The sequence below is a fragment of the Myxine glutinosa genome, chromosome 7, assembly GCF_964187855.1.
Source record: "Myxine glutinosa chromosome 7, kmMyxGlut1.1, whole genome shotgun sequence".
NCBI classification, from domain to species: domain Eukaryota; kingdom Metazoa; phylum Chordata; class Myxini; order Myxiniformes; family Myxinidae; genus Myxine; species Myxine glutinosa.
This window is the reverse complement of record NC_136267.1, coordinates 15,064,452-15,075,630: the sequence shown is the minus strand read 5'-3', so window position 1 is coordinate 15,075,630 and position 11,179 is coordinate 15,064,452. Positions and strand designations below refer to the sequence as shown.

Below are 11,179 nucleotides of genomic sequence, written 5' to 3'. Positions count from 1 at the left end.
CCTCTGCACGGCATTCAAAGTTTAAATATTTTCCAATTTGTGTCTTTGTCAAATTTCCGCTCCTTATTTTATTGTGTATGTTACTGTGTGTTTCGAGTTAATCTTGGTTTTCAATTCGTGCAAACTTGTATATAATTAAATCGTTTTCTGTTTGCACCGCATGAACGCCTGGTAACTTGAGGCTTCCCTCACCCCGTCGGTGTTTTGTGTATTTAAGTTCTTTCCTTCGATGTATTGCTTATTTCTTAGATTTTCTCTTCTCCCCCTAACTCCCTCGAACATCTACCCTTTGTCTAACGTTTTAAATACAAACAAAAAAAATATATATATTATTTCCTTCCCTCCTCGCCCTGCCCCCTTTATCTCGTTTTCTTCCACCACTTCCTTCCATCTCCAGCCATAACTCAGCTGGTAACTTCAAATTCTAGTTTTCCTCCAGCTCATTGAACCCTTCTCCTTTCTCCTTTCTCTGATCCACGCCCTCACTTCAGGGACTTTTCCCAGATTGTTTTTCACGGTTTTGTTTAAATATGTTTTAAACTTTCCCCTGCAGTGTTTTATTCAGTAGTGTATTGCAACACGCTGTTTTTCTTCCTATTTAAAAGGCTTTCTTCAATTTCCTCTTCATAACCATTACACTTCAAAAAAAAATTCAATCTCTTACAGTCATACCTCCCTGCATTCTCGAAACTTACCTTCATTCCACCCCTCCTCTATCATTCTCAAACGGATCTCTGAATTGAAAATCACAATAAACCCAGGTTGTAAGAAATGTTCATTTTTCATCAATCGTCCACTTTTCTAAACTCCCCCCCTCCCCCCTCCCATTCAAAACTCCCCCCTCCCCCCCTCCCCCTTCAAAACCACCCCCACCCCTCCCATCAAATTTCCCCCCCTCCCCCAAAAACAAACTCTCTCCAAATCTCCCCCAACCACCTCTTCCTCCAAGCTGCCTCCTCCCAACTTCTTCTCCCTTCCATCACATACCTCCACCTCCTCCAACCTTCGACTATGCTCTTCCCCCCCCCCACCCCCCCCTTCAAACAACACCTCACTGTTCCTCTTCCCATCAACATCAAACCTTTTGTCCTCCTCATCCCTTTGTCCTTATACTTTTTTCCTAACTCTTCTGCAATCTCCAACACACTATCAACAGCTCTCCCTACCTCCCCCTCTCACCCCTCATCTTACCCTACGCCAACCCTCCCCTGTCATGTACCCGATGCCCCCCCCCCCCTCCACCTTCCTTCATGGAATGGACCTCAAACATCCGGGGCCTTCGCTCAAACCTGACTGATCTCTCCATACAGGTCGCTTCTGACAAACAAGACGTAATCTGCTCAACAGAAACTTTCCTCCTTCAAGATGTCTCTGATTCTTTAATATCTCTTCCTGGTTACTCCCTCCTCTGGTAGGATAGACCTGAGCCTCGTCCTGGTGGTGGGGTTGCTATCTTTATCAAAAACTCTCTTCCTCACTCTCATTTCACTGCCCTCTCTCCACCCCACCCCCAGGAGTACCTCTGGCTACGGCTTCCTCTCCGCTCCCACCTTTTGTTCATATGTGTTCTGTACCGTCCTCCAAACAATGACGACTCCATTTACATCTCCCTGTATGACAACATGGACCAACTTCTATCCACTCATCCCAACTCTCTCTTCCTCATTTGTGGTGACTTCAACTGTCATCATGCCAGCTGGCTGGGTGTGGGTACCTCCCACACCAGCCATGGCATCTCAGCCAAGGACTTCTGCGACTCACTGGGACTGACACAATCTGTCAATTTCCCAACCTGGATCTCAGTCAATGGAATATCTTCTCTTCTAGACTTGATTATGACTAACTTCCCTGAAAATGTCTGCTGCTCTTCTTTTGCTCCGATCGGTTCTTCTGATAATTTCCTTGTTAAAGTGGACATCTCTCTGGCCATTCTCAGAGAGCCTCCTCAGCGCCGACGAGTCTGGCATTTCACTCAGGCCAACTGGCACTGTCTTCAAGCAGCCATCAATCATCTGGACTGGTCTCCCATCGCTACTGCTTCTGACATCAACTCTTCCTGGGAATTCCTCCAAAGTAAACTGCTCTCTCTCATGCACAGATTTATCCCATTTCGTCTTAAGTTGTCGTACCCTTCCTCCCGTCCATGGTACACTGAAGCTTGTGGTGAGGCAGTTGCCATTAAGCAACTTGCCTTCACCTCATGGAAGGCTAATTCAACTGAAGGAAATCTCAGTTCCTTTCACAAAGCTCGGAACAAGTGTGTGTCTATGCTCAGGAGAGCCAGGAAACAATATCTCTCTACTGTCAAGACTGAACTTTCAAACCTGTCTCCCTCCTCCAAATCTTGGTGGCATCTCGTCAAATCTGTTTCTGATGTTTGTTCTCCTTCCATCCCCTCCCTACCTCAAACGGCTACACAGTTGACCCCGCACGTGAAAAAGCTAAATGCCTCAACTCTGTGTTTGCCTCAAAATCTTGTGTCCCGAACCCATCTCTCTCTGTATCCACCTTTCCCAGTCGAACCCAGCTGCTCCAGGACTCTGTGTCCTTCTCTCCTGACAAGGTGGAGAAGTTTTTGTGAAACCTCGACTCTGATTCTGCAACTGGACCAGACGGCATCAGCCCACAGGTCCTAAAATCCTGCTCTGCCCCTCTGTTTCACCCTCTCTGTTCTCTTCACCCTCTCCTTTGCTCAAGGTCATCTGCCATTAGCTTGGAAATCAGCCAACATTACCGCTTTACACAAAAAAGGTGCAAAAACAGATCCTTGCAACTACAGACCAATCAGCTTGCTCCCAATAATCAGCAAGGTCATGGAATCAATCATCACTTCTGACATCAAATCCTTCCTCTTCTCCAATGGCTTGATCTCGGATCATCAATTTTAATTCAGATCAGGTCATTCTACTCTGGACATGCTGCTTCTGCTGTCTCAGCAATGGATGGAGGTCCTTAATGCCAAACAGGAAATCAGAGCTGTCTCCCTTGACATATCACATGCCTTCGATACGGTCTGGCACCCCGCTCTGCTCTCCAAACTCTCCTCGTACGGTATCCATGGAAATCTCCACGCATGGCTTGTGGAATTCCTCTCTGGTCGTAGTCAACGTATGGCCCTGAATGGATTTATCTCATCTACAGTCCCTGTTCAGGCTGGAGTTCCCCAAGGCAGTGTTCTGGGCCCTGTGCTTTTTGTGGTCTTCATCAATGATCTCTCCGACTCTCTGGAAAATCCTCTCTGTCTCTTTGCTGATGACTCAACTCTCTGCCGCTCCATACCTCATCCCTCAGATCGGCAGTCTGCAGCCTCCTCACTCTTTGCAGACCTGGACAAACAAGTGGAACATGTCTTTCAATCCTGACAAATCTCACACTCTCACAATGTCTCTCCGAAAAGATCGTCTGGAAAACCCTCCCATCTACTTTCTGAACAATCCTCTCCAAGAAGTTCTGTCACTCAAGCTTTTGGGTCTCACTATCTGCCATGATCTTTCCTGGGAAAACTACATTTCCAAGCTGGCCTCCAAAGCCAGTCGCTGACTGGGCATCATCCGTCGTGTGAAGTCCTTCCTTAGTGCACCTGAGCTCCTCACCACATACAAGGCTTTCATCCACAGCTCAATGGAATACTGTTCTCCCTTCTGGGCAGGTGCCCCTTCCTCACACCTAGCTCGGCTTCATGCTGTTGAAACCAAAGCTTGCAGAATCATTGGAATCTCCCACGATAAAGCTAACTCCGAGGGCCTTTCACTCACTCACCGCAGGCAGGTTGGTGGTCTTTCTGTCTTCTACCGACTCCTCTCCGGCCTAGCTCCCCCAGCTCTGTCTGTGCTCTGTCCCCCAAATATTCCTGCAGGTCAAAAAAGAGCTGCCTGCAACCCTCTTAGGGTGAAACTGCCAAAATCAAGACTCACTATTCACCTTCTCTCTTTCATTCCTCCTTTCCCCCGCCCCATTCCCGTGCCTCCTCCCCCCAAGCCCTCTCCCTCCCACAGATCTCCCTGCTCTCAAATGTTGTACTTTTGTGCTTCCCTCTCTCTCCCCATCTTGTCTCCCACTCCCTTTATCTTATATTTTATGTCAGTTTGTCTTTTTGTGATTAATGTTAGCTCTTACACGAGCCTCGATCTTGTATCCAAAAAAAAAACAAAAAAAACTAGAACGGCACTTGATAGAGCGCATACCTCTGCCAGGCTGAAGAGTTTATGTTTTGTATCCCACTGATAGGCCGATCTGGATTCTTACCTGAACCAAAATCTTATCGGCTTGTTCTCGTCACCGAACCACCTCGTCCACCAAGTTCAGTAATAACTCGTCCATAACTTTTTAAAATATCATGTGATATATCGCTTTTCACCCAATCGCTCAATGGTGAAGAATCACTTGAAAAATTAAATAATTTTCGTATCCAAATCCATTTTCAGATCTTCACCAAAATCTAATCGATTAGGTCTTGTCACACACCAAACCGGTCCACCAAGTTGCATCCAAAACCGTCCATAACTTTTTGAGATACCTGCTCACAGACAAACAGGGGTGAAAACATAACCTACAGGCAAGTGAAAAAGTAAGTACACCCGATGTAAAGTTTTGACTTTTTCAACATATTTCAACATACAGCTATTTGATCTTCATTTCAACAATATTGATAGATAAAGGTGATATAATGCAACAAATATCATGAAGCATTTACATTTTGTAGTCCATTGTATAATTTAAATGAACATAAATGCAAATTTCGCATGTGGAAAAAGTAAGTACACCCTTGGCTCTAATAGGTGGTATTGCCCCCTTTGGCAGAAACAACCTCAAGTAGGTGTTTCTTCCAACTGTCCACCAGTCTCTGACATCGACTGGGAGAAATTTTTCCCCACTCCTCCATGCAGAATTATTTCAGCTGTGCGATGTTTGAGGGGTTTCTTGCATGCACAGCTCGTTTCAAATCCCCCCACAACATCTCGATGGGATTTAGATCCGGGCTTTGACTTGGCCATTCCAGAACCCTCCATTTCTTTCTTTTCAGCCATTCCTTGGTGGATTTACTGGTATATTTAGGGTCATTGTCATGTTGCAAGGTCCACCTTCAGTTGAGCTTCAACTTTCCGACAGATGGCCTCACATTATCCTCAAGCACTCTCTGGTACAATGAAGAATTCATAGTGGATTTCTATGATGGTGAGCTGCCCAGGCCCTGATGCAGCAAAGCTGCCCCAAACCATAATATTTCCACCACCATGCTTTACAGTTGGTATCAGGTTCTTGTGGTCAAATGCTGTCTTTGGTCTTCGTCAAACATGTCTTCTGGTACTGTGGACAAATAGCTCTACCTTTGACTCATCTGTCCAGAGCACATTGTTCCAGAAGTGCTGGTTTTTGCCGAGGTGTTCATTGGCAAACTTTAATCTTGCCCTGATGTTCTTTCTGGACAGCAAAGGTTTCCTCCTGGCACACCTCCCATGTAGATCAAATTTGTGCAGCCGCTTTCTTATGGCAGACTCGTGCACTTTGACATCAACAATGGCAAGAGCTACCTGTAGGTCCCGTGATGACATTCTGGGGTTCTTAGAGACTTCTTTCAGCATCTTGCGGTCTGCTCTCGGGCTGAACTTGCTGGGGCGGCCTGGCCTGAACAAGTTGGCAGTTGTTTGGAATCTTCTCCCCTTGTAGATGATCTTCCGGACAGTCGAATGATTGATTTCAAATTGTTTGGAGATCTTTTTAAATCCCTTCCCAGACTCGTAGACATCTATAACCTTCTTTCTGAAGGCCTCAGAGAGCTCTTTTGATCTAGGCATGGTGACGCCGCACACTTCAACAACAAAGAGCAAACCAAACTAAATGTCTGAGGTTTAAATAAGACAGGTTCCTCCAAGATCCTCTCCAACGATGTTCTAATCATTTGCACCTGAGCTGGTGCACCTGATTCTAATTTTTGGTATTTGAAGTAGTGATAAATGTAAGGGTGTACTTACTTTTTCCACATGCGAAATTTGCATTTATGTTTATTTAAATTATACAATGGACTACAAAATGTAAATGTTTCATGATATTTGTTATATTATATCACCTTTGTCTATCAATATTGTTGAAATGAAGATCAAATAGCTGTATGTTGAAATATGTTGAAAAAGTCAAAACTTTACATGGGGTGTCCTTACGTTTTCACGTGACTGTACATCCACATTCGGTGTCAAAGGTAATCAGTCATCCAATTTGAGCCATTTAAAATTAGAACCGTAAAACCTCATTATAGGGCCAAAGAACGCCCCTGTGCTCGACTATAACAGCACTGGTCTGATTTTGACAAAGCGTATCAAGTTATTATGCCTTGTCGTACCAGGTCGTGGTAGACATTAGAACCACTGAGTGTTCGACCAATACTGGAAAAGTGTTTGAATTTTCATCAGTGGCCTTCTAATTAGGACAAGCTTCTCTCAATTTGAAAGAAATGCCAGCTGTAGTGGTTTTCACCATTTCATCAAAAATATTCTCAAAAATCGCAAATCGTTTTCCTTGATACATAATGGTGACGATGTCGATGGCCCAGCTGAAGCCCAAATTCTTAAATTGGCTAGAAGCGTTGACAAGGCCGTTGCTCAGGTAGGATTGAGGCCCCACCAACAACATTCAAATTCGGTTTATCTTGGGAGCGGAGCCCTCGCTTGGACGTGACGTCATACGTGTTGTGTGTGCGATGCTATCATAAATGGTAATTGTGCAGGAGTGATGTATGGGACCAAGGCCGTGCAAAGCACCTCTGTGAGGGCTGTCCGGTACAGGCCATGGTGCGGACACGGCAGGGCAGCAGTATGGGTAATTATCGCTGCTGTACTTCTCTCTCAAGGCCTCTGTGAAAGATCGAGAGCCACCACCAGCCTCCTCGCCACAGCTCGACCAGCAATCCCACATGGCAACCAGAGAAAGCTAGATCCGCCAGTCTCCCCCTTCCTGTTCACGTTCCGCTCTGTAGGTTACAATCATTGCCGGTGTCAAGCGGGACGACAGGACGATAACCCAGATGATTTACATTTGGACTGCATGGCAGATTGGGTTACACCTGTCAGGCAACAACGCATACACAAAGTCAAACAAGAAAGAGCAATCAGAGATTGCAGACCCTCGCCAGGATGTGTTTTCAGTGGTTTTTAAGGCTTTTGTGTTAAAAACAAACATGGCACCCAAACCACGTGACTGATGACGTGATCACTTTTTTTTTTCCTCCACCAATCTATTCCTAGATGATGCTCAAGAAATTTCATCTGATCGGATGAAGTTTTGTACTTGTCGAATTATGATGTCATAATGGATGCCATAATATATCATAATATCATAATATGTCATAATATCCCTGGTGTTGGGCTAGCGGTTAGGGTGCCGGCTTAAGATCCTAGGATCCTGGGTTCGAATCCCGGTCAATCGCTGAATTAACGCCAGGGGGGTTGACTCAGCCTGTCATCCTTCCGAGGTCGGCAAATTGAGTACCAGTTCACTGGTAATTCCCTGTTTGTCGTTGAAGGCGGCAAAAAGGGTTGGCGTCAGGAAGGGCATCCGGCCGTAAAACATTGCTTCAAAAAGGGGACCGAAAAACAACAACAACCACGGTTCCCGAAAAAGGCCAACCCCCGCTTGCGGGGAAAAATGGCCTCTAAAGGTGGTTTTTTTTTTTTGTTTTTTTTTTAATGGATGCACCTATGACATCATCATTAGCATATTTTATTCCCCATGGAGAGGTCTTTACAATGAGCCGTGTCTGAATTTTTTTCCATGCAGCGCTTTCGGAAATATAGAGGTGCAACGTTTTTCCGTTTTTCCAAGATGGAGCCCATACCACGTGACATATGACGTCACAATTATCATTAAAAAATGACAGGTGGAGTTACACCTATGGTGGTAATTTCCTGGCAATCGGACCAACGGTTGCCGAGAAAATCATATTTATTCTGTGCGGACAAAGACAGACAGATGAAAAATCAGAGACCGAGGACTTGCCGGAATGTACTTGTTTTTTTAATCGGCCATTTTGGATCAAAATGGCGGGAAATCTATACATGTATATATGCTAAGCAATGGAAGGTAACTGAGTAAGTGTATGCATATCTCTTGTCCTTTTAGTCAGGTTCACTATGTTTTTTCGTTCAAAATCATGGTAGATTAGCAAACCTATACATTTTTGGAAACGTTATTACATGGAAAATCTGAAAATCAATGTTTACATTTGCCAATTCCGACCAATTCGATTCGACCAATTCGACCAATCGACGAATTCCATTCGACCAATTCGACCATTCGACCAATCGCTTCGATCGACCATTCGACCAATTCGATTCGCCAATCAATTTGACCGACCTTTGCTTGTGTGGAACGGACTGTGAAAACGATGCGGACTATATTGTCGGATACGACACACAGGACAGTGATGACGAACTCTAAATGGCATATTCTGTAATCGTGTATGTTTGATGCCATTGACTGCCTGTGTATATTTTGTCATTGACTGCCTGTGTAGATGTGAAGTTATACTGTCTGCATGTGTATATATGATTTTGCTGACTGCCTGTGTATGTTTGGTGATATGAATTATTGTGACACATTTTGATGTTGTTAACTGCCTGTACAAAATGATAACATGTATTTGATTATGCAACTTATCGCGAATATAAAGACAGTATTTTGCAATTCAAAACCTTTGATTCGTGTCTTACCATTCCCCATAGCACTAATTTGATACTTTCATTGGATTCCTTGTCCCTGAAAATATAGGTTTAGTATATTTTTAAAAGTTTTCAGGGTAATTAGAGGCAGAAATAGAACAAAATATGTATTTTACAGTGGCCATTTTGAAAATCCAAAATGGCCGCCATAAAGGTATCTCTCCAAATGTAAACATTGATTTTTAGTTTCCTTAGGCTATAACCTTTCCAAAAATGTATAGGTTTGCTAATCTACCATGATTTGGAACGAAATATAATTTATTGACAGTGAACCTGACTATTTCAGAGTTAGAGGTTTGAAATATATTTTCAATGAAAACTTGGCCCCCTGACCTTTGACCCCAAAAAATAATTAAAACTAAGCATTTTTGACCATTTTATGCCACATGTTATTTTTCGGGAATTGAATAATGAACATTTTGGTGTTGGTTAGAAGGGAATCTGATAATGTTTGACAGAGTTATTAGTAAAAAAAACAATTTTTGACCTTGAGTTTGACCTTTAAAGGTAACTCAAGGTCAAAGGTCATGGTGCCAAATGAAATGTCGTATGTGACTTCCTATATGTCAGTAACAGTAAGTGCATGCATATCTCTTGTACTTTTAGAGTTATAGTGGTTTGAAATATATTTTAAATGAAAACTCGACCCCCCTGATGTCACGTTTTGGGTGACCTTGACCTTGACCTTGGGCCGAGAGAGTTAAAAATCGGGCACAGTCTATTCCAGGGCAAGGCAAATATGTGTGTAAAGTTTGGTGATTCTACGATCTACGTGCAACGGTGCAGACGTAATACTGCGCACAAACAGACAGACATGCAGACAAACCAACCGACCAACATACTTGCTGGAATCTTTTCCGGCAATACAAGTAACAAACGAACAAACAGACCCAAATGCAATACCCTCTCCTCCTGCGAGGGTAAAAAATCAATGACTGCAAGTCTGCAACACCTTACTGCTGGTTGCATCATTTATAGGGCGTGGCTACTCTGTTGATGCAGTGCCCTCATATATGCGAATGAAATTTAAATTTTTCACCAGGATAACTGCACACAATGGCCTGCTCTTTTCGAATCGTACAATGTAATCTTTAAGGTCTACAAAGCAATTAATGCAGGCAGGTGAGATAGCCAGGTGATAGTCGGCCTGGGAATCGAACCCAAAGGTGCGTACACGACCTCTGAACAACCATGTCAAGATGTTGCGTCATTTGTAAACCCGGAACCTTGGACTCACGTCGTCGGTAAACATGGACCGTCGTACACAGACCGAAAGGTACACAAAACACCCCCAATGGCTGCAAGACGGAGGCAAACAGACACCGAAATGAGAAAGTGAAGGAGTCACCCAGCAGTGGTCGTGGTGTTGATGGTTCAGATATTCGAGTCGAGCTGGCGATGGTGGGTTCGACCGTTCACGTTCAGAGCTGCGACACCGAAAAAGGGTGAAAGAGAGCAAGACAAAACGAAATAGACGACTGAGGGGACGGAAAGTAAACAGGAAGTGAATAGGGAAAATAATAGAAGGAACAAGTAGGAAAAATCGTTTCAACGGTTACGGGTATTCGGAGAAATGGCAACACGATCGTTGTAAACACAAAACGTCACAAGAACAGCGCCCCCTGTGCTGTCCGAGGTCTCAGTGTGGGAAACAGAAATGTACACCGAATACGTCTGGACAGCGCACCCACCAAACAGCGTTCAGCAGCTAGCGCGACCATACACCGTACTAAACGTTCAGAAACTTTAAAGTAACGAAACATAATATAAGGAACGACAGGACGGGGCTTGGACCGCTAAGCCTAAGGTTGTGCCACATCTACACTCCATTAAATCAATTGAACAGTTAATCCACTCACTCACTGAGGGTTGGACTTTGACTACAGCTGACAGTGAGTCCACACCATAGACATAGAGCTACCTGTCCGGACAGAATAATGAGGGTTATATGTACTAGGGCATGCCCGTACTATATATATATATCTAAAATTATATCCCCCCCCCCCTCTATTTACATGAAATGGTTTGGTCCAAAGCGAACGGCTTGCGAGTATGGTGACAATCCCCCCCCCTCTATTTACATGAAATGGTTTGGTCCAAAGCGAACGGCTTGCGAGTACGGTGTTTTTTATCGGACCCGTGGAATTATAGATAGTAGTTTTAATTAGTTTTAAAACATAGTTTAACGCCAACATAGTTTGCCAACGTGAAATAAATGAATACGCTCTCAAATGTGCCGTCCGAGGCAGAGTGTGTTCGCCACGTTCGGCACACGCGATAGCTCGCTGCTCTCTGATTGGTTGAATCGTTTTTTGGACATAGCTCGGTAAGTAATTGTCCGATTAATATGAAACCTTGAAAAGGCACATCCTCGGGTCCCCAGCAATATACCTGGCAAGTTTAAAGTATATCGGACCCGTGGTTGTCGAGAAACAGCGGTCACAGACAAAAAAACAAACAAACAAACA

The 11,179-nt window shown here is 44.1% G+C and overlaps 1 protein-coding gene across 4 annotated transcripts in view; it reads right to left on the bottom strand.

The window, feature by feature from the left end:
* The window catches only part of TBCEL (tubulin folding cofactor E like), a 126,358-nt gene extending 115,951 nt beyond the window's left edge, over positions 1-10,407 (bottom strand). For 2 of the 4 annotated variants that reach the window (XM_078781297.1, XM_078781298.1), the window contains exons 1-3: positions 10,271-10,357; positions 10,060-10,138; positions 6,756-6,964 (exon numbers count right to left, since the gene is read on the bottom strand). In XM_078781297.1, the coding sequence (XP_078637423.1) occupies positions 6,756-6,909 (154 nt within the window). In that variant the 5' untranslated portion in view covers positions 6,910-6,964; positions 10,060-10,138; positions 10,271-10,357. Of the gene's footprint in view, positions 1-4,432; positions 4,517-6,755; positions 6,965-10,059 lie in introns of all 4 variants that reach the window. The other 2 variants (XM_068121831.2, XM_068121832.2) reach the window with 2 other exon arrangements.
* Positions 10,408-11,179: the final 772 nt, after the last annotated feature.